At 33.3% G+C, this 24,679-nt stretch overlaps 1 protein-coding gene across 1 annotated transcript in view; it reads right to left on the bottom strand.

Moving 5' to 3' along the window:
- Positions 1-1,663: 1,663 nt before the first annotated feature.
- The window catches only part of LOC132725718 (THO complex subunit 3-like), a 28,029-nt gene continuing 5,013 nt past the window's right edge, over positions 1,664-24,679 (bottom strand). Inside the window, exons 2-6 of the mRNA XM_060710906.1 lie at positions 9,603-9,759; positions 6,183-6,387; positions 4,518-4,679; positions 3,603-3,703; positions 1,664-2,445 (exon numbers count right to left, since the gene is read on the bottom strand). Coding sequence (XP_060566889.1) covers positions 2,285-2,445; positions 3,603-3,703; positions 4,518-4,679; positions 6,183-6,387; positions 9,603-9,759 — 786 coding nt within the window. The 3' untranslated portion in view covers positions 1,664-2,284. The remainder of the gene's footprint in view (positions 2,446-3,602; positions 3,704-4,517; positions 4,680-6,182; positions 6,388-9,602; positions 9,760-24,679) is intronic.

The following is a 24,679-nucleotide window of genomic DNA, read 5'->3' as shown; positions in this document are numbered from 1 at the left end:
CATCGTGGTATGACCTATACTGTGTCGATGTGACGTAAAACCCAAAACAAACAAACATCAAAATGAGCAGGATTACAAAATTAGGAAATGCTGAAGAAGACCTTTTGTGCTTTTCTTGTGCCAATGGACAATTGTACTATGTTTTGTTTGAGAAACACTGCAATGGTCATACAGGCAGTTGCCAGCTTTACAGTTGGAGAAGGCACACTGACATAGGCAGGTTACCAAGAAGAACCACTAAATATCTTAAAGCTAGAAAGTATTCAAAGTCACCGTCAAGTTTCAAACATAGCAAATTACAAACATAGCACAGTAAGAGGCATGTGATATGAAGTCAGTGAACCTGACCAGTCAGCTTTTTTTTTCAGACACAAACAGTATCTTAGAAGCATCATTGTCCTTCAGAAAGCCAGAAAAAAGCAAGTCCCCAAACTACGCAGACATTTTTTTGTTGGGATTTACATTACACTAACATTGTAAAAGTCAAATGGTGACTTTCCAGCTTTACTGGTGGAGTAACACCACAGGTGACCCTCCATACATTATTTCGACACAAACACATACCTAAGTAGAACCACAAACGTGCCATAAACTTCCTGGAAAGCTTGCCCACATGAAAGAAATCATAGTCCCTGGCAAGACTCGAAACTCACAGTGGTGTGGGTCAAGTTATTTGTAGTTAACAACCTTAACAACCTGGCCACAGACACCCATAGTGCCAGACATCAGTTTATAATATGTACATGTGCTAGAAGCTAAAAAAGAATGCACAATCCTTTTCTTGGGGAAATTTTTTTAAACTTTTAAGTGGCCAACTCTTGCAGAAAGACATAGCCTTAGGGAAATCATAAATAATCAAATCTCTGAAAAGAATACTGAATAATATTAGGAAAATATACACATTTTTATTTCATTAAAAAAAAACAAGAATTGAAATAAAAAACTAATCAAATACACAATATTTTTATCATTTCATAATTTGTGGTCATCATATAACAAAACAGAATTATAACTCCAGGAATACAATAAAGAATAGTAAACATTTTATTATAGTAAAATGTACATAAAATATTTCAGTAAGCATCATCTGACATTATAACAATTACTAGTATCCATATAACAATTATATTAATCATTACAGCTTACTTTTTCAATTGTCTAAATTCATAAAATTATAATGTAAAATTTAAATGCTACTATTTCTTATTTGATAAACTAATAAAAAGTTTTTATAAATGTTACTTGTTCATGAAAATGTTCAGTATTTTCCTACTTTGAAGAGAGATGAAAGCTTAAAACATCATTTTTTATCAGTTAAGAGTTTCAATCTTTAACGCTTCTGTTTATCTGTTTTGTTTGATTGTTTAAGTCACATCAACACTGTAATGGTCATATGGCAACTTTCCAGCTTTGCTGGTGGATGAAGACCTCATGTACCTCTCCGTGTATTATTTCAGGCACTAACAGGTGCATCTATCGTAAGCATTGGAAGTTCCTGACAGGATTAACAGGTGAGGGGCACCCCAAAGAGGTATGGGGCATGTTAGTGACCTTAACCACTCGCCCATGGATGCCAATTAGGCCTATTTTGAAAAGTAATCAATCTTAAAAACACTCTCTCTCTCTCTTGTAGCAAAATTGGTTGAAATACTTCACCAATGTCTGAACAAATTTAGGCAATAAATAAATCTATCATCTTAAAAAAATTTTCCTGGGATCAATTTAGTTTTGAATAAGAAGCAAGTTTGTCTGACAGTTTGAGTTTCTGTGATTTTTCAATTATCAGAAATTCAATGATTATTAATTTTAAAAGTAATGAAGTCTCACCAATTTACTTCAAATAAAATACAGTTTAATTATCATTTACTTCAGCCATTTCATTTTTAAAAGTCTTAACAAATTACATGTATTAAAATCAGTACAGTGGCTACAAGTTTATTGAAGGCGTCCAATTGCAAGGTCTCTTCATTTTATAAAGGTCTTGTCATTTTTATTTTTGTAATTAATCAGTAGCATATCTCCATAATTATTTTAGCAAAATGGTCTCAACAATCTAATTCGTGAGATCAAATAGTGGTGTAAATCCAAGATGATAACTAAAAATCTCTGTCATATAGCATTTCACAGTACAACCCTTTCATCACTCTTGTCTTCTGAACACAAATTTAGACTCCACATCTGACAGCTTCTTACTTGCCACAACATGCTTGAAAATGTATGAACACATTTCAGCTTCTATGCTCTATACCCACAAATCCCTTAATTGATATTTGCCCAATGTACACTAATGGTCGCCTGGGAGACCAAACAGTTTGACTGTACCAGCATCTCTATCACGATCACGTTCACTTTTATCGTCACATGCGAAGGCTAAAAGAGGTTTTTTGGGATTCCATGACACTGTAAATGTTGGGGACTCACAAGGTACCTCTGCTATTTTCTCACCTGAAAATTATTAATAAATAGAATGTAGTATAACTCCATGGACCATGCCTTTAATTGCATGAAAATAGTGTCTGAGAATAAATAATGCAAATCATTATTATTCGTTAGACACTAATTTTCATGGTTTTTTATGGATAGGTCAATTAATGAATTTTAGATCCAATGAAATCTTATTTCGTCTGCTGTACAAATACATGTATTTCTTATAACATAACTTGCATTTTCCTTTTTTGTACAAACAGACAATCCATGAATATAAGGATCCACAAAAAATCTTCTTTCACAAAACGCTAAAATTTCATGCTGACGAATTCAAGTGACTTCACAGTATAAACAACAAGAGCTGTCAGTAGAACAGTGCACCAGACTAACTCAGAACTTGACAGTAAGCACCAGACTAACTCAGAACTTGACAGTAAGCACCAGACTAACTCAGAACTTGACAGTAAGCACCAGACTAACTCAGAACTTGACAGTAAGCACCAGACTTACTCAGAACTTGACAGTAAAACATGAATCTGAATAATGAGAGTAAATAAAGTCTTGAAGGTGACAATTTCATTCAAAATACATGACATAGTTGTGCTGTCTTGGATAGTGATTTTCCAATTATAATTCCAAAGACAAGTGTAAAGCTTCGAGTGAATACCTCCAGTACCGGGTACTTATGAAGATTGGTGTTTCATGTAAAACTTTGTCAACAAGTTTTTATAGGTTCACAAAGAGTCATTTAGTCAATATCCATGCCAGAGTTATGGGTGTTGGACAATGCTTTCTAATTATGACCCAGTATTAAGCTTTAATTGAATACCTTAATTATTTTAAAGATTGATATTGCACGCAAATCCTTAACTACAAATTTTCAATGCCAGTTATGAGTTATGTGCCTTGGATATTGTTTGACAAATACAAACCCAAAGACATATGTAAGGTTACAAACAAATATTTTTACTTTTAGTGGTTCATGAGATTATGAAAATGTACCACAAGTAAAATGCAAAAACTCAAACTGTAAAGCAATAATATGAGTAAAACAATTCTACTTTAGTTGAGCTAAACACTGTTTGATTTGAAAAAAACTAAATTTATCAGCACATATAAACCAAACTAAGACTACTAAGATCATGATAATATAGAGTATAAAGAAGAATTTATACCAGTTTCAACTTCAGATATATCAATAACAAGATCTTCAGATGCTGCTGCTAACATTTTACCATCATGACTGAAACTCATTGTACGTACTGGCCAATCTAACCTAAAATATAAGAAGATATATATTATCACATAAATTACTTGAACTATTCATATAGTACTAGCAAATTATTATATAGTCATGTCAACTTCTACTTCTTTCGTTTTGAGATTTTTTATATTGTACATATACGGTAATGTCTTAAAGAGGACTTGTTTATTATAAATATTTTCTGATATCAATTATGAAAGACTAGTGTAAGTCTAGTCAAGTCAAACTGCATGAATGTAAAGGTTAGTTTGGCACTGTTCTGGTGGCACAGGCCTAATGACATACAAGTACATTCAAACTGTTACCAACTCCCTAAATTATTCTCAACAAGAGCATCCAATGTGGTATCAACGCTCACCTGTGAGAGCAATCACTTTCAATAACCAGTTTATATAAGCAGTCTTCAATAAGGATGGGGCATAACTTCAAACATACAGCTTTCAGACTAAGATTAAATCCCTTTGTTTTATAATTGCACCCTGTTATGATTGCAGGTACCAGTATTCAAAGTTTAATATGGATATCTTTTTAAATGTTTCAGTATTTGGCAACAGTTATGTTTTTGTCTGACCATGAAACTATGACTAGCAATCACAACAGCTCTACCTTTTCATTGAAAAAGACAAGCTAAAAATTAAACGTAACTTTATGGCCCATTCACTGGAAACAAATGATCTCATGCTAAGACTCACAGTAGTCAATGTAAGACTATTTGAAGTAAAAACAAGCTTCATTTATCATGTTTATCAACAACCTAAATCTCTCTGTAGGATGATGTTTTCACTCTTGCAATAAAAAGTCTAGCTACACCCACATCATTACCTACCTTGATATAGTTCGTACACACACCAACTCTGAGAGATTCCATAAACTGACTAAAGCATCGGCACTTCCTGTAGCAAAATACTGGCCCTTTGGATCAAACTCTATACAAATACAATTGGCAGGATGTGCATTTAGAACATGTTGTGTTTTCAAATCAGGATAACTGAAAATAAAACATACTCATAAATTAATAAGAGTGCCAAGATGGCCCTAGATCGCTCACCTGATGTTCAAATTCATTCGAGCAATTACCTAAACAAACATCCTGACCAAGTTTGATGACAACTAAGTCAAAAATGTGACTACTAGTGTGTTAACAAGGTTGTTCCATATTTGGACAGTGTCCTAGTTTTTGTCCCCAAGTGACCCATATTCGAACTTGACCTAGAAATCATCAAATCAAACTTTCAGACCAATTTCCAGGATATTTGGATCAAAACAGTAGCCACTAGTGTTCACAAGATTTTTCTTTTTTAGCTCCTGTGACCTAGTTTTTCATCCGAGATGACCCATGTTCGAACTCAGATGAGCAAATACCTAGACAAGCATCCTGACAAAGTTTGATGATGACTGAGGCAAAAATATGACCACTAGAGTGTTAACGAACAAATGTGGACAGACGACGGACATTCAATGATCCTAAAAAGCTCACCCTGAGCAAGCTCATGTGAGCTAAAAATGTATGTAACAGCTTCAAATGTCATTTGTATGACATACAAGTTGTTAAAACAGAATGCAAGATCTTATAAGTTATCTCTTCTGATTTTTTTTTTACTTCAATAATCTCCTTCTGAAAATATCAAACAATTCTTTTTGAGTACATGTATCTGCACTACCTCACTGTATATTTCCATGTCTATATTATTATATTTCCAAATTACTTCACTTTACAATCCCTATTATATCAAAAGTAAATTATACTAATGCTATGATCTAAATCATATCTATTTAATCAATATAAAAAGTTCCCCACAAAAATCTGCTAGTTTTTTTTCTGTTTATGTGTTCATTGCAATTTGTTATCTACTATTCTAATATTACACATTGTTTATATTGTAGTTCCTATAAATTACAATTTTATATTATTCTTTAGGGCTGTGTATTGCAACCAGGTTGCGATCTGATCCAAGATTCAGTCCTGATGACTCATAAATCCTACCATGGATCATCTAATTGTTCTTATTATACAAAAAGAAATTAAAAAGTTGTTTAAATAACATTTTAAATGAATAAAATAAAAATACATTTTTAAAATGACTTCTACATATTTCCTTTAAAACAGTGTAAAGTTTAAGTTTAATTGAAAAGAAATGTTAGAGTACAGGGTAAATGCATGTAATATGTAACAAGACATTAAAGTAAAACAGTTATACAATAGTTTTTCTGAGGGCTTTACAAAATAATAAGAGAGACATTAGAATGTTTCCAAATATAGATGTGAATTGCTGTCATGGATCTTAGGACTAACAAATACATTTGTACCCAATACAAAATTGCCAAGGTCTGAATCGCCAATATCCGAGTATCCAAGAAATCACTACAGCCCTATTATTCTTTATGTAAGTTTTGTATGATCTGATTAACCTCATTATCAAAACAACAACATTTCTCCATGATAGATTGTACATGCACAATATTCTCTAAACACTGAGGTGTAAAAACTCACCTTAAAATGTGTATAGAACCCTGACCACTGGTGAGGAAGAAAAGATCCCCGTCTTTATTCCATGAGATCTCATTGACTTCAAAGTTATACTGCTGGTCTAGGCGTGACCTGTGAGTTTTGGCGTCAATAAATGTGATAAGATCATCTTTGTTTCCAACAGCTATAGTGCTGCCATCTGGTGACCAACATATGTTTATATTTTCTCCTGAAATAAAAACAAATTGGTAAAGAATGAAGAGTTACAACAAATCATCACCTTATGATAGGTTCAAATAATTTATTAATGATTACTAGTTTCGATCATATCAATGATGAAATAAAAACAGTCTAATTTATCAGTATGACACAGTCATATTTGATTAAACTATTTGTCCCCCACCATTCGTGTGTGGATTCAGGGCAATCCTATTGGGAAATCTTTTTGTCATGAAATAAGTGTCGGGGAAAATTGAATCAAAATAAAAATAAAAAGTAGCAGAAATCTGATTTTTTTATATTCATCAAGTCTATATTGGGAGCAAAGGAAGTTCTTGAGATTGAGAATGGATACATTTACTTTAAATTACATGTACCTTTTTTATTTATTTACCGTTTTTACTTTTTTAGCTGGATTTTTACGTGACACCAACACAAAATCATATGACGACTTTCCAGCTTTACTAGTGGTAGAATACCTCAAGTGCCTTTCAGTACATTATTCAGAAGTGAAGGGTCAAAAATATTAACCACTTGGCCAAAAACATCCCAATTTACATGTCTTAATTTAGGGTGACTAATAAGAATATGGTATGTGTAGATATTGTGAAGATACAATTTTCTTTTGTCAATCTATGTCTGGTTGCAGTGTTATTTTCCCACTTTAGCTGTCTTTTTTGGGGAAATAATACTGTAACCAGAGATCATTTCACAAAAGAAAATTGTATGTTCACAATATATACACATTTCATATTTTAATTAACTACTATCTTGATAGATTTTTAACATAGTAACACTGTTTTTACCATATAAACCATTGCTGACAAATAACATATCAAACACTTTATAATTTATTTCACAGTTATTCTGAAATTAATACATCTAGTTTTTGACATCTTTGCCCTATCATGATATAAAGGTAGCAGAATGACTAGAATAGTCTCAGGGTTGACTGCAAAACTCTAGTAATTCATATGAAATAAAGGACAACAGTTTTGCATTCAAACCTCGCTATTTTAAAATGAAACCTAAATTTTTTCCAGAATATTTCTGAACATGTTATTATATATTTCTTCATTGCATTTCATTTTCACGGAAAATAACAACAAATTATTAATGCACTCTTTATGTAAGAAGAATATAATAAGAAAATCAAAATTTAAAACAAATCCAAATATTGCTCCCTGGTGTATTAATCAAGAAAAGTACAAGTAAATTCTGCCACTAAATTCCATGTAATTAACAATATTTAAAAGAGCTCCACTGAAGTCCAAAAGGTGAAAAAGCTTAAAATTTAAAAATCTAGCATCTTAAAAAATGTATAGTTATGGTTCATGCACTCCCTCTCATTTATCTACATGTATGTGTGAAGTGTCAATAAGAGTGCATCAATAAATTCGTAAACTAATTCAATAGCCACGAAATGTTTGAATTCAAGTACCTAAAATGATTAATCCTTCTCAAAGTAACATCCCATGCAGGATTTACACTTGTCCCATCTCTCAACCCATGTCTCAATACATGTTGTAGCCCGCCATGTGACATCTCCTGCAGCTGTCTGTCACGGCACACCTCAGTTTCTCTTAGACTCAAATTTCGTACCACGAAGACTGTTTTTTAATGTTGGAAACAGCCAAAAGTCACAAATTGCTACGTACAGGTTGTAGGGTGGGTGAGGTAACAGTTCAACGTCGAGTTTTTCTAGAGTATCAATGACAACGTGGCTTGAATGGCTCGGCTCGTTGTCATGATGCAATATGAATCCGGACCTAATTAGATGTGGGCGTTTCTCCTTATTGCCACCATGAGTTCCGTTCTAAGTAATGTTGCATAATAGTTCCCAGTGACTGTCACTTTGGTAGGAACAAAGTGTTTTATCACTACACCGTATGTATCACAAAATATAATGGCCATAACTTTCCCGGCTGACTTGGAAATTATCGCTTTTGTAGGGGAGGGTAGGAAGGATGCTTCCAGACAGAACTCTGACGTTTGCTTTCCTGTTAAAAAAAGTGAATCTAAATTTCATCACATGTTATCACTTGATTTAGAAAGTAATCTCCTCCGTCACAATACCTCCTGTCGTACTGCTGACACATTTTCACCCTTATCCCCATCTGCTCTGACGTCAAGAAACGAGGCACCCATCTTTACTAAAACGCAGCACATTTCTTATCTATCAGTCATAATGCCCTGAGCTGTACCATATGAAATAGCGAAACTTATCTGCTTCATGCTCCACACTTACTCGTCTATCTGGAAGTATGTACTCCTGAATGGCAGCCACTGTTTCTTCATCTGTTACAGTCACTGGTCTACTTGCATGACTGACGTCTTCAGTTGCCTCTCTACTGTCTTTTAACCGCTTCATCCACTTTGAAATGGCAACTTTTGACAGAGCCGCCACTCCATAAACTTTTTGCAAATTTTCAGGAATATCGGAAAAAGACTTTCCGAGTTTTTTGTAAAACTTTATAAGGAAACACTGTTCATTGACGCTGTGTGACATCATTTTCGAACGGATGACCGTAACTTGACGTCATTTACGGTTTATGATGTCATAAGTGATGACGTCAAAGTTGTGTACATAGTACTATTCAATTTGAAATGATCTGTTTTCACAGCATTTAAAGTTTCATTTTAAACGGACCAGTAATTTTGACGCTATTGAATTAGTTTATGAATTTATTGATGCACCCTAGTATATGATAATTTTGGAGTTATACTGGGACAAGCAGTATTAAATTTTGGGAGATAATTACATGATTAATCTCATTATCTTCACAGTTACTCTATAATTTGTGCAACACTAACAGATGTTCCAACATTTTACATTCATGAGCCTTTTTATGGGCCTTTTTTACAGGCCTTTTCTTTGATCCTCATGTGTCATTTTATCAATAAACCAGAATGAAAAATTATAATTTAATGTTATGGTTTATGTGGTTTCCTTTTATTTTCTAACTATGATTATGGTTGACATGAAACTGTTAAATCATGGAATTGAACCTCATAGTATCAACCAGAAAACATCTTAACTTTCTGTGGCTGTACAGCAGACAGAGAGACAGACGGAAATATGAACAAGAACTACCGGTATATGAATAAATATAATAATATTAATATAAGAAGATTCAAAACATGGATTTCATATATTCTAATGTCATTTATGGATATGTATTGTACTAACAAATTAATATATTAAGAAAATTATTTCTACTAAACCTTTTGTATTAACTGTGGCTATAGATTTGTTAGTCCTAGCATCCCACATTCTGATTGTTTTATCACCACTCGCTGTGACAAGTTGATCTGGGTGTTTAGGATGCCAACATAACTGGTCTACACTGTCACCATGGCCTCGAAATGTTACATCTTTAGACTGCAAAATTCATAAAATTAGTCTAGAATAAACAGTTATAAGAAATTCATAAAATTAGAATAAACAGTGATAAGAAATTCATACAATTACAATAAACAGTGATAAGAAATTCATAAAATTAGAATAAACAGTGATAAGATTAATATTCAAAACTATAAGAGCCGAATGCTAATTGGTAGGCATACCAAGGAAATAAGAGAAACAAGGAAACTAGAACTGCCACTATCATGGCATGAATACCCCCGCATACCACTTTGTCAGAATCAACAGTGGCCATTTAGAGCTCAAGGACAACCTCCCTGCCAAATCTGAGGTTACTAAGCCAGTGCATTGCTAAGTTATGTATTCTACATGCTTCAAATGTGAAAATGTCAAAATCAATACATTGCGGACAGGACATTCTTAAGCAATTGAGAAGAAAAGCTTTTTTTTGTCAAGGTCCCTGTGACCTTGACCTTTGACCCAGTGACCTCAAAATCAATAGGGGTCACCTTATAGTCATGATCAACATCCATACCAAATATGAAGACTGTGGGTCAAAGGAATCTTAAGTTACTGGGTGGACAAACTTTTTGAAGTCAAAGTCCCTATGACCTTGACCTTTGATCCAGTGACCTCAAAATCAAAAGGGGTCATCTACTAATCATGACTAACCTCCATGCCAAATATGACGACTGTAGGTCAAAGGAATCTTAAGTTATTGGGTGGACAAGCTTTTTGAAGTCAAGGCCCCTGTGACCTTGACCTTTGACCTAGTGACCTCAAAATCAATAGGGGTCATCTACTAATCATGACTAACCTCCATGCCAAATATGACGACTGTAGGTCAAAGGAATCTTAAGTTATTGGGCGGACAAGCTTTTTGAAGTCAAGGCCCCTGTGACCTTGACCTTTGACCTGGTGACCTCAAAATCACTAGGGGTCATCTACTAATCATGACTAACCTCCATGCCAAATATGAATACTAAGGGTCAAAGGAATCTTAAGTTATTGGGTGGACAAGCTTTTTGAAGTCAAGGCCCTGTGACCTTGACCTTTGACCTGGTGACCTCAAAATCAATAGGGGTCATCTTTTCATCATGACGAACCTTCATGCCAAACATGAAGACCGTGGCTCAAAGGAATCTTAAGTTATTGGGTGGACAAGCTTTTTTCAATCCAGGCCCCTGACCTTTACCTTTGACCCAGTGACCTTAAAATCAATAGTGGTCATTTACTCAATTATGACTAATCTCCATGCCAAATATAAGGGTTTGGGTAAAAGGAATCTTAAGTTATTAGGTGGACAATCTTTTGAAGTCAAGGCCCCTGTGACCTTGACCTTTGACCTCAAAATCAATAGGGGTCATCTACTAATCATGACTAACCTCCATGCCAAATATGAAGACTAAGGGTCAAAGGAATCTTAAGTTATTGGGTGGACAAGCTTTTTGAAGTCAAGGCCCCTGTGACCTTGACCTTTGACCTCAAAATCAATAGGGGTCATCTACTAATCATGACTAACCTCCATGCCAAATATGAAGACTAAGGGTCAAAGGAATCTTAAGTTATTGGGCGGACAAGAAAAAACCGACGGCCGGACGGACAGCCGGACGGACAAGCTGATTCCAGTATACCCCCCTTACAACTTTGTTGTGCGGGGGTATAATAAGGGAATACAAGAAAATATGAGGTTCCCCTCAAAAGATAGAGAGCTGACACCAAATTGCTAACAGACAGATGAACAACCAGAATGATGCTTAATAATTTTTTTTTTTCAATATTTTTTGGGGAGTGTAAAAAAGATTGTCTGATATAAAGCCAAGGCATGTAGTTGGTTAATCAATAGAATATTGAATTATTCAATTTTGTATAATTACAGGAAAATTTTGCAATTTCTTGATACATTTTGTATTTCATAAAAGGATGTTATATTTTTCTGTGACATCAATAGACATAATCCCCTTCGGACAAAATCCCCTTCATGTATTTTTGTATATCCGGACATAATCCCCTTCATGGGTGGACATAATCCCCTTCATGTGTGAAATTTTGAAGTGGACAAAATCCCCTTCATAAAATTGCTACCTAGGACAAAATCTCCCTCAGAGGAATTTTCGTTTTTTTAAGTGGGTATGAGAGCCACATACTGCATTATGCTGTGTAGTAAATATCTTAATGTATAAATGAGTAGAAAATATTTCAGCAGAAAAGCACATTCAATTAGCAACATTTAAATCACATTAAAATTGCTTTGTTAAAGCATTCATAACAATCAATCAAGTAGTGCAGTGATATTGGTTTGATTAAATTATCACTCTTTCATCAATAGAAATTGTAACAATGGATAGTATCTATCAATTAGAATTATCAACTTATACAATCAATGAAACAATTATTGGCTAATAAAAATGTTTTTCATACTAATCAATTTAAAACTATTAAAGAAATTGCCTAATCAAATATGTGTTATGCAGTTGATAATTTACAATAATTTTAATGAAAACTTCTAAACTAAATAAAGGTAACTATTAATAAATAATTATAAATAAAAAAAACAAAAGTTCATTATTCATCAATTTTTAGGGAGTATAATAATTTTTTTTTTTTTCAAGTCAAGTCAAATTTCCTTTATTACACACATTTCATGTTAACATGAATAAATGTGGTTAGTAATAAATACAATGTTAGTAGAGGCTCTTTAAACAAATGTACAATGTATAATTATATAATTTGAGTGGTAAAATAATTCGTAGAAAGAGTATTTATTCATATCATTTGCTGAACTGCAGTACGTTCAATTAACAATGTATCAAAACCACAAATTGTTAAAGTTCTTAGTAATATGTTACCACAAAAAACCGTGGAGAGTCACGTAATTTGGACACTCTCTAAGGGTATAATTTCGTTTCATATTACCTTTCTTTTTATTTATCGACAAACGATGAGAATAGTTACAAAAAAGGAAAAGGGAAAAGAAATAATAATATAAACAACTGACAAGTGATGTACAATTATGTACGACATAATATTTTAAACCTTTACAATGACATTTCTAGACTCATACTTATAAGCTAAATGAAAAAAGTGTCATACTATTTAGACAAAAATTATAACAAACAAACACTTTACAATGGGTAATAAAAGATTTATCTGTGAAATATTCGTGTAATAGTCTTGGAATGTAAGTAATTCTTGGAATGTAAGTAATCACATATGAGGTGAATTCTAATTTTAATTATCTTAAAATTATTGTTTTAACAAATTTACATAATTTCAAATATTCGCTCTTGTTTTCTGTATTATTTATAGTTTTGTTGTTGTCCTTTAGAAAATACTACGATTTTAGATTTAGATGTATTTACAGTAAGTTTCCATGTTTTACAATAGTTTTCATACAAATGTAATGATTTTTGAAAATCTTCAACCGATTCAGATAAAATAACAGTGTCATCAGCGTAAAGTAATATAAATATCTTTAAAAAATCACGAATTTCGTCTGCGTTTTGGTCATTTTGTACCGTGATTCCCATAGTGTCATTACTATTTGCAAAATAATCGCTAAGGTCATTCAAAAACATTGAAAAAAGTAGAGGGGACAAGTTCTCTCCTTGACGTACGCCTATGTTACTAGGGAAAAAATTTGAAACTTCAAAGTTAACTCTGACACACGATTTAATGTTATCGTACATGTTTTTAATGAGATTTAAACATTTTCCTGTTATATTAAGATTAAAGAGTTTTTGCCAAAGACCATTTCTCCAGACTGTATCAAAGGCTTGTTTTGAGATCGATAAAAGCACAGAAATAATTTATTTTTACTGTTATTAACGTAATTGATTAAATGATGTAATACAAAAATTTGGTCTGTGGTTGAAAACCCCTTCCTAAAACCTGCTTGACTATTATTTATAATATTATTTTCATCTGCATAAGTAGTAAGCCTATTATTTATTATACTGGTAAAAAGTTTTCCCAAACAGCTTAGAAGTGTTATAGGTATATAATTTTCAGGTTTACTAGCATCACCTTTGTTTTTATATATTGGATTTATTATCCCAATAGTCCACATTTCAGGTATAACACCTTTTTCAAATACTAAATTAAAAAGTTTGAAATACGTATCTTTTCATTAAACTATATGAGCATTTTTATTTGTTCGTTAACTATTTGGTCTAACCCACATGCTTTATTATTTTTACATTTTTACTGCCTTATCAATCTCTTCATATGTTATAGGACAATTGATAGATTCGTTTTGGTTTGATTGCTCATTATTTTCTAGATCAAATGTGTATTGTCATTAATTGTTCCATCATTTGAAAAATTAACATTTCTGAAAAATTCATACATTTCATCGATACTTGCTTCCGTTTTGCATTGACTGTTATTATTACGAAGTAAATTCCAATATAATACATTATTCATCAATTTTTATGGAGCATAATAATACATTAGAAACCTATGAAACAAGGGGATTTTGTCCGGGTAGTGAAGGGGATTTTGTCCAGCCTTGCAAAAAAATGTAGGGGATTATGTCCACCCATGAAGGGGATTTTGTCCGGGTAGGTGAAGGGGATTTTGTCCGAGGGGATTATGTCTGACATTCGAAATTTACAGCAACTTAAAAGTGGTTAACATTTCAAAAAGCTCAAAATGAGTGATGAACTAGTAAAGCTATAAAATACTTTTAAGGCATGTTTTGTCTGTATCCAGATAGAAATAAACTCTGTTGTGGACAGTTTACATTAAATTTCAAATTTAGGCCTTCTCATTACACAAAAAAGTAGGGCAAAGACTAACAAATGGTCTTGTTTGCATTTATTAAAACAGAAATTAAAACAAGAGTGCTATGATGGCCCTAATATCCCTCACCTGAATACAACACCTGAATATAAATACTGTTAATAACAAGGAACAATTTAGGGTAAAACTAAAATTTGAAGCAGATAATAAAAAAAATTTTAATTTTAAACTGATTTCATAAATTTTAAAATTTTTGAAACCTTTGAACAGTGCAGGTTTTAAAAACCCTTTATTTGGGTTTTTTGGGCAAAGGGGAAAAACAAAAATTCCCCAAAAAAAGGGTTTCACTTTCCCTATACAAAATCAGTGGTTTGCTTAGACGTCACTGAATGCTATGAAATTCAAAGAAGTGTTTGCTGTGGAAGTCATTGGTTCTTATGTAAAAGAGTCATTGTTTGCCATGTTAGTCACTGGTTGCTATGGAAATTTACAGCTTGATATGAAAATTTTTCCATGACTATTACTATTTTATGGAAGGTCAATGGTGTTTCTGCTAGAAGTCCCCACCCAGCTCTATTGGAAGGGTCTTATGGGTTGCTTCGACAATCAATGGTTGTGTGGGAAGTCAACTGGATGTTATGGAAAAGTCACTATTTTGGAAAGCAAATGTAGCTTTGGGAAAGAGTTAATAATTACTAACTGAAGTCACTGTTTGCTTTGGAAGACAATGGTTGCTGTAGAAATTCACTGGATGCTTTGAGAGTCTAAGGTTGCAATGGACATTTAATTACTATTGGTATGGAAAGTCAGTTGTTGCTATGGAAAGTCAATGGTTGCTATGTAATGTCAATGGTTCTCATGGAAAGTCAGTGGTTACTATGGAAAGTCAGTGGTTGCTATGGAAGTCAATGTTGCTATGAAAAGTCACTTGTTGCTATTAAAATGTATGGTTGCTATTGAAAGTCAATGGTCGTTCCAGGAGTCAATGGTTACTATGGAAAGTCCCTGGTTGCTATGAGAAGTCATATCAGCTATGTTCTCCAAGTTTGGTCAAGGACTATGATTTTAATAATTTTTAGTTGAGACATGTTTAATATGATATAGTCCTGCAGTTTTCAAGGAGATTTTAAATAATTTACTATGTAAGGAAAAGTCAAGGGCTAAAATTTGAACAAAGTTAGCAGAGGTATACCAGATAATGTTACATGACTAAAAAAGCTAAGCCCTAGCTCTTGTTGTTTAAGAGAAGATATTGTTTTTTTAATTATTACTATATACACAGGTCTGCATGGAATTCAATTTTTTGAACAATTTTTAAAGGTGAACAACAAAGGAACACTCTCGTGAAGTTTGGATGAAATTGGCATACCATTTTATGGGGAGATGTTGTTTAAAATAAGTTTACCGACAGACCCCTGACGAGATCACAAAAGCTCATCATGTCAATTTGTGTCAGGTGAGCTAGGATTTTGTCAAACATTCTAACATATATCTGTAGAATATAGTGCCAGTGGTTGCTAAGACTACAGAATATCTAAAAATTGGTTTTGCTTGCCTTACTCCCACTTCCTGTAGGTACATATCACAAGATTTATGAAAGTTTTATCATGTTTTAAAGTCCTCTAACTTAAATTTGGTTCTTGGACTGAATATAATAGACTTGATAAAGAGATTATAGGTTAATGTTATGGTTCTGTTTAAAAGCTCACTATTTTTGTCTTGTTAATATTGTATGGTTTTATAAGGATAACTTTCACTTAGTTTACTTAACATGACATATAAATCAGTAAGATTTCCTGTTTCCTGCCAAGATAGACTCCAGCTTACCTGTCACTACAGTAAGAAATTTATCTCTGACCGCATGATTTTTATTCAGCAAGGACGACGGACTTTCGCACAAACTTATAATATGATGAATTTATTGAACATTTATTAGCAAGCTTCTAATGTGAGCTTTATGGGAAAGCAAGTAGCTGCTAGATAGAGATGGTTCACCAGAAGTACTGCAAAATTATGGGTAATAAACCAATCTCAACTTTTCAAAATAACAAGATACTTTTGGATAAAAGCCGAGAAATTCTGATTGAAAACAGATGTGTTGACTGGTCTCCTACCCACTTCTATGGGAACCATAATAGGACAGGGATGCAGTGCATGAAATATTGAATGGCACTTTTAAATCTGAAAATGTAAAATAAAGATGAATGATTATTTAAACAGACTTTCCCGTTCATAGGCTTTCCCTAATTTCATATTACCCTGAATATAATCTGGTTCCCTGTCCTATTATGGTTCCCATCTATGTTCTCTGATGGTTGGATTCAATTTAGATATCATATAATACATATAATATTATAGTGCGATTGTGTTGAAATGGCCGAAATTGTGCAGTTCTATGTGTATTGAAAACATAACATTTGTAACGGCCGATGGGATACTGATTTTATTATCTTTAAAATTGCAATATAAAATCTTAGTCATTGATGATTCATTTTAGATAAACTGCTGTTCAGTGTAGTCCATACATGCCATAATTTTTAGGCTAATTTCTGGGACACTTTTCTTTTGGAGGTGGGCATAGATCAGCAACCGTATTGTTTCTAAAATTTACATAGTGGCATACAACCTGAGTGTAGGACAAAAGCCCCCCCCCCCCCGACGAAAGCCCCCCCCCCCATCTAAAAATGACAAGGTGGACAAAAGCCCCCCCATGAAATTTTCACATAGGACAAAGCCCCCCCATCAAAAATACAGGTAGGACAAAAGCCCCCCCCCCCATCTTTTTTCACACGCACAGGTGCTCGAATTCCACACAAACTTTTAAATAAAAATGAAAAGAATTTGTTTTCATGTTTATTTATAATGTATATATTGAAGTGATAACAAAGTTTATGATAAACTAGAAATGTGTCATCATGCCACGGATGCCCCCACATGCAGCCAAAATTTCAGATGCCGATGTTATAACATTTAGTTCCAAATTTGTTTGCACAAATTATTTTTTTCATTTTAAGTTCAAAGCCCTTAAAACTTTTCAATGTTAACACAAACCATTTTCGTACAATGTTCAAGGCACTGAAATTATTCAGTCTTTACCTTTTGAAAATAGCATATTTCATATTGGTAGCCAAAATAATGGCTACATACAATTCCACAAAAGTATGAGTGCTGAAACTGAAAGTTCAAAATTTTCCTAACATTCAAGAAAGATAAGTTTGTCCAAAATCATTGAACCACGACCAAATTCAAACTTAAACTGCTTATTCCTAAGATGTATCTATACTATTTTCAAAGTGAAAGGGACATAACTCTGCCAAAAAATCATCGAACCATGACCAAATTCCAACTTGACCTGCCCATTCCTTTGACATATCCATATGTCAAATTTGAGTTGAATAATTGTAACACTGTTGGGTAGATAATGAACAGAAACTGTAAATTTCATATTATTTTCAAAGTGAAAGGGGCATTACTCTGCCAAAAATTATTGAACCATGACCAAATTCGAACTTGGCCTGGGCATTCCAAAAACATATCCATATGTCAAGTTTGAGTTGAATGTGTTGTACCGTTGGGGAGATAATGAACGGAAACTGAAAATTTCATATTATTTTCAAAGTGATAGGGGCATAACTCTGCCAAAAAACATCAAACCATGACCAAATTCGAACTTGACCTGTATTTTCTCATGACATATCCATCTGTCAAATTTGAGTTGAATGTGTTATACCGTTGGGGAGATAATGAACGGAAACTGAAAATTTCATATTACTTTAAAGTAAAAGGGGCATAACTCTGCCAAAAATCATCGAACCATGACCAAATTCGAACTTAACCTGTATTTTCTCATGACATAACCATATGTCAAATTTGAGTTGAATGTGTGCAACCGTTACTAAGATAATGAATGGAAACTGATGATGACGGAATGACAGAATGACGGAATGACGCTATCCATATGTCAAATTTGAGTTGAATGTGTGCAACCGTTACTAAGATAATGAATGGAAACTGATGATGACAGAATGACGGAATGACGGAAGGACGGAATGACGGAAGGACGGAAGAGGGTAACACTATATGCCCCAGCCATTACATGGCGGGGCATAAAAATTAAATAATGCATGCATGTGATACCGAATTCATAGCTTTTCATATACACAACAAGGGTCAGAAGAGTAGTAATGTATAATCACTTTTGTAAAGTGATCAAATTAATATTCCTAAGCACTATGTCACCTACATGTGATGTCCATACATATCTTTTAAACACATAAAAACACAACTTTACTAACTATATGTAAATTTGATTGACTATGGGGGGGGGGGCTTTTGTCCTATGTGAAAATTTCATGGGGGCTTTAGTCCACCTTGTCATTTTAAGATGGGGGGCTTTTGTCCGGGGGGGGGGGGGAAGGGGGGGGGCTTTTGTCCGTATCCCATACAACCTATATTACTGGTATTCACAACTTGCAAATTTACTGACAACATAAACAAGACAAAATGTTGGTAATTATTAACAGTTATTCTATCTTATTTCAAAGTATTAAGGCTTCGTAAATTCAATCAGTCACAAAATAGAATAAAGCTATGTTTAGTAAGGACAATTAGCCATGTCGTTCGGTAAAAATACCTGAAACATTCGCTGAATCCTGTAGATTCCATCACCTCATATTTAGCAGTAATAATTTTCATGGTGATTGAGCACTAATAATTGCCAGCAGGCGGATTAAATTTATGCTGGCCAGTTGTTTATTACAACTCAGCTCAGAAAGCCACAGGGGGTAAGTAATTAATCTTTTAATTGATTCAAATTATTGTTGATTGTTTGTTGGAAGGGGTACATAGATTTACCAATCAAAGGATTAGTGTCACCGTTTACTGTATATTGCAATGCTATATGGGGATAATCATTTGTTTTTAGCGTTCTAGAATAGTTAATAATAACTTGACAATAAAATTATATAAAAATGTAAAATTTCTGGCTGCAAAGTATATTATTTAAGATTTTTATTTTTACTGGGGCATTAATCATCTATGGGTCACAGACACCTTATTTCCAAGACTTTCCCGGATGTCCGGGACGTTATTGCATGTATGGTGTAGTCGATAGCCAGGCAATCAAAAGCCCAGGCTGCCTTTGACTTCCAAAATCCTATATATCTTTAAGAAATTAAGTTCTATATAGATCTTTAAATAAACTGAGTCCTATAGATATGACGTCAATTTGAGGTATTTTGCTTCTGGGCAATTTAGCAATGTCATATCAAATTGCTCAAAAACCCAATGCACGAAAAAAACACTAAAATCAGCGTATAAATGCATTGATTTTGACCTATTCATTGACGTCACTCAAAAACAATAAAACGAAATGAGTCTGAACGAAATTATCATCGCTATACGTAGTACACACCAATATAGAGGCTGTTGACATGATTTTTACACAGGATTGTGTAAAATTGTTTAAAAGTTGAATAAGTTGTTTTTAAGAAGGATAAACATTTGTGGTAGGATAATGAATATCATATATCAAGCATTAATAGTGAGCTCGATGAGCTGGCCCGAACAAAGCGAGCTTTACGGTAACGCGAGTACCTGTTAAGTGATGGTTTTGAAAACTTTCGTCCGAAGTACTGATATGACACATCGCAACTTTTCGAATTTAAAGATAACGATAAAAACTGAGGAATTCTGACTAAAAAAAATGGATGTGTAGACTGGTCACCCTCACACTTCTATGGGAACCGTAATTAGACAGGGAACCAGAATAACGGAAGCTGTGTATAAAATATCGAATGACAGTTTTAAAACGGAAAATGTAAAATAACAAGAGCTGTCTGTAGGACAGCATGCTCGACTATTCTAAGTGCTTGATAGTAAAAGAGCCTTGATATTGTTAAATTTTTTAAGTTCACAAAAGGGCTAATTTTTTTTTATAAATTCATGTTATAGGCCTTAGAGAGAGTCTAATTATACAGTATTGGCTTGACTATTCAGAAGGTAATGTCACAAGGGTGTTTTATTGAGTATAATAATACTAATTACCTATGAATACATAAATTTGACAGAAAAGGTACAAAGGCTTGTTATTAAGATGTTTTATCAAGTAAATCACTGCTTTATTATTATGAATGCATAAAATTGTCCCAAAAAAGGCACAAACCCTTCAGTAGTTATTGAGATAACAGCTTACAAGCAAAACTTTACCATGAATTTCTAAGTTGAAAAAGGGGAGAAAAATCAGCCTAAATGCAAGATAGAATTATGGATCTTTGTCAGTGACCTACAATTATGACCCTAAATGCATATGTGAAGTTTTAAATAAATATCTTTAATAGTTTGTTGAGATATGTAAAACTTGCATGTAAACATTTACCAAGAGACTAAGTAGAAAAGGGGATATGAATCAGCCTTAATGCAAGATAGAGTTATGGAACTTGGTCAGTGACATACAATTATGACCCTCCAATTATGACCCTAAGTGCATGTGTAAAGTAGTAAATATCTTTGAAGACCTTTAACCTTTAACCAAAATTTTTAAGTTTCAAAGGGGCAAACATTTCTGCAAATATTGCAGGCAGAGTTATGCAATTTTGCAAACTGATGTACATTGTTACTATAAAAGAGTGTTTTAAATTTCAATTGAATATCTCAAGCAATAATTGTGATATTTGACTTTACAAAAAAACTTTAACCAAAATTTCTAAGTTCTAAAGGGGCATAATTCTGTCAATATTGTAGGCAGAGTTATCCAACTTGTCAATCTGATGTACATTGTTACTATAAATAAGTATTGTAAGTTTGAATTGAATATTTCAAGCAATAATTGAGATATTTGACTTTACAAAAAACTTTAACCAAAATTTCTAAGTTAAAAAGGGACATAATTCTGTCAATATTGTAGGCAGAGTTATCCAACTTGTCAATCTGATGTACATTGTTACTATAAATAAGTATTGTAAGTTTCAATTGAATATCTCAAGCAATAATGGAGATATCTGACTTTACAAAAAACTTTAACCAAAATTTCTAAGTTAAAAAGGGGCATAATTCTGTCAATATTGTAGGCAGAGTTATCCAACTTGTCTATCTGATGTACCTTGTTACAATAAATAAGTATTGTAAGTTTCAATTGATTATCTCGAGTAATAATTGAGATATTTGACTTTACAAAAAACTTTAACCAACGCAGACGCCGACGCGGACGCTGACGCCGACGCCGGGGCGACTACAATAGCTCTCATATTCTTCGAATAGTCGAGCTAAAAATGAGCGATTATTTCATACTATTTCACGTTAAAAGTACATCGAGCTCGCTTTCAGGCTTTGTAGTTTTTCATACGCGGAAAGTCCGAGCGGGGCCAAAGGCCCCGCGAGGGCTGTAGCGCTCTTTGATAACATGTAAGACGCGTATCAATTCAAATGAAATCAAATTAAAAGTAAATGAAAATTTTCAAAAAAAAAATATATCCTATACCTAATGAGCTGTGAAAAAATCCTTAGTTAACTGGGCGCCGCCATTTTGAAATCCTTTTGAGCTAAATATAGATATCACAGCGCTTTTAATGAGCGTCTACATAATTTAGACTATTACTAGCAGACGCATGCTTAATAACACTTCCAGTGAAAGATTGATGTACAAAATCAGAAAATAAACATTCATAAGAACTGTAGTAACAATGACAAATGTAAAAAGTTACTTTTAAATCCTTTTTGATAAATTAGCACATTAAAAATAACGTAAAAACAACATATGTGATTAGAGATTAACAGAAAATGGCGGACGGGATTTCCCAAACGCCGACGCATGCGTAGTGGTCCCTCTTCCGAGGATAGGTTGAACACCACCAATTTATTTGTTTCTGTATACGGTACAAAAATACCTGCATTTACTTATTAACGAATTGCATTATAGATCTGGTTAACATGTACACTAAACATGTTATGCTTAAATCATAAATCATAAGACCTTTCCGCGCCATAGGTAGCACCAAATTTCATATTATTATATTTGTAACATTTTACATGGGGAGTATGAATGGGTGGGAGTGGTTTCGTCTAACTACCGGTTCGTCTAACTGATCTTATATAGTAAAACAGTTAGTGGTTTCGGCTAACTTAATTTATATAGTGAACAATAGCTATTGTATAATGGGCACATCAATTATCGCGGGTCTTAATGTGTGGTTTATCACACATTTTCATGCAATTAAAGACAAGATATTGAAAATTTAAATATTATTTATTCTTTTCTTTAGTATAATAATATTTACATAAAATAATAACACAAGATCTCAGTGAACAAACAACATCATAGAAATATGTATACGTTTAAAAGTACAACCTGAAACAACCTGAAAAAAACAACTAAAGAGTCAACACAAATTACATTTCACACAAGTTTATTTTTATAATCTATGTCAAACTATATATACATGTACAAATAGTTATTTAAAAAGCTGAAAAAAAATGCTTTTAATCGGAATAAAATCGATCGACATATATACTGAAAAAAAATCGAAAGAGAAAGAATTAACAATGAATAATTTAATTATAATAAAATATTGATGATAAAAACACTATATATAATATGAAATTAGGCAAAGCCTATGAACGGGGAAGTCGTTAAGAAATTCCTTTTATTCTTTCCGTTTTAAAGGTGTCATTCGGTATTACATGCACCGCTTCCGTTTTCACTCGGAACACTCAACGTTTATTATTTATCCGAAAAGTTGAGATTTGTTCCGTTATCGGAATACCCCGCCTATTATCATTGAGTTACATTGTAAAAGTAATTGCATTTTATAGTCTAAGTTTCATGCTTACGCACGTTCACCGACTTTACAGCTATTACCCCTGGTCATCGGGCTACTGGTATCTATCTATCAATCTCCCTGGGGAGTCTTTTAACTCCGCTTAGTGCAGCCGACACTTTGGCGCAACGGATTTATACCACCCTCGCAGGTACCCATTTACACCTGGGTGAAGTGAAGCAATCGCAGGTAAATTTCTTGCTCAAGGAAATTAGCAGTGCCCCTAGTGGGGTTCGAACCCGGGACATCTCGATCCCTAAGCGCGCGTCCTACCACTGGACTACTGCTCCTACAGCGCCCGACTAGAACTGACACTGAAAATTTCATTCATTGATAGGTATATCGAATTCTATATATATTTTATTTGTTTTTTATTTGATTTTCTTTTAAATATACACGTGAAGTCTATAGCCGGGCAAGCCAAAGCCCGGACCCGCTTCGCTGGCCCGGTCTTTGACTTCCCCGTATGAACCACGTCTACTTTGCCTTTAATTACTATATAACATCTGTTAGACAAAACCACTTTCGCACCTCTTCATAATAAGTTAGCCGAACCGGTAGTTAGACGAAACCACCCAAAATGGTTTGAATGATTGGGGTGCATAGAAAAACCGGAAAGCACCGGATAGCACCGAAAAACCGGAAAGCACTCAAATTTCTCATAAAAACATATGAAAACGTTAATTAATCGGTTTGAAAGTGTTACCAATCGATTTATTAGATTAAAATCTTACAGACAAGTCATTTTTATATTTATATATTGATAATTATTACGAGTAATTAGGAAAATAGATATATCGAGTGCTTTCCGGTCCTGTTAAGATACATGTACATTACCGGATAGCAATATTGTTTATCAAAGTTATACATGAAAACTTTATTTTATTGGTTTGAAAGTGTTACCAATCGATTTATTATATCAAAATCTTACAGACAAGTCATTTTTATAAAAATATATTAATAATTATTACGAGTATTTAGGAAAATAGATATATCGTGTGCTTTCCGGTCCTGCTAAGATACATGTACATTACCGGATAGCAATATTGTTTATAAAAGTTATACATGGAAACTTTATTTTATTGTTTTGAAGATGTTACCAATCGATATATTATATCAAAATTTTTCAGACAACATGTTTTTATAATTATAATATGATTATTATTACGTTTGATTAGGAAAATAAGATATATCGAGTGCTTTCCGGTCCTGCTAAGGTACATGTACTTTACCGAATAGCAATATAGTTTATCAAAGTAATACATGAAAACTTTATTTGATTGGTTTGAAAGTGTTACCAATCTATTTATTATATCAAAATCTGCCAGACAACATGTTTTTATAATTATATTATGATTATTTTTACGATTATTAAATATATT

Source organism: Ruditapes philippinarum, unplaced genomic scaffold, assembly GCF_026571515.1.
Source record: "Ruditapes philippinarum isolate M1 unplaced genomic scaffold, ASM2657151v2 ctg564_1_1_1_1, whole genome shotgun sequence".
NCBI classification, from domain to species: domain Eukaryota; kingdom Metazoa; phylum Mollusca; class Bivalvia; order Venerida; family Veneridae; genus Ruditapes; species Ruditapes philippinarum.
The sequence above is the reverse complement of the archived record's forward strand: the minus strand, read 5'-3'. Positions and strand labels throughout refer to the sequence as shown.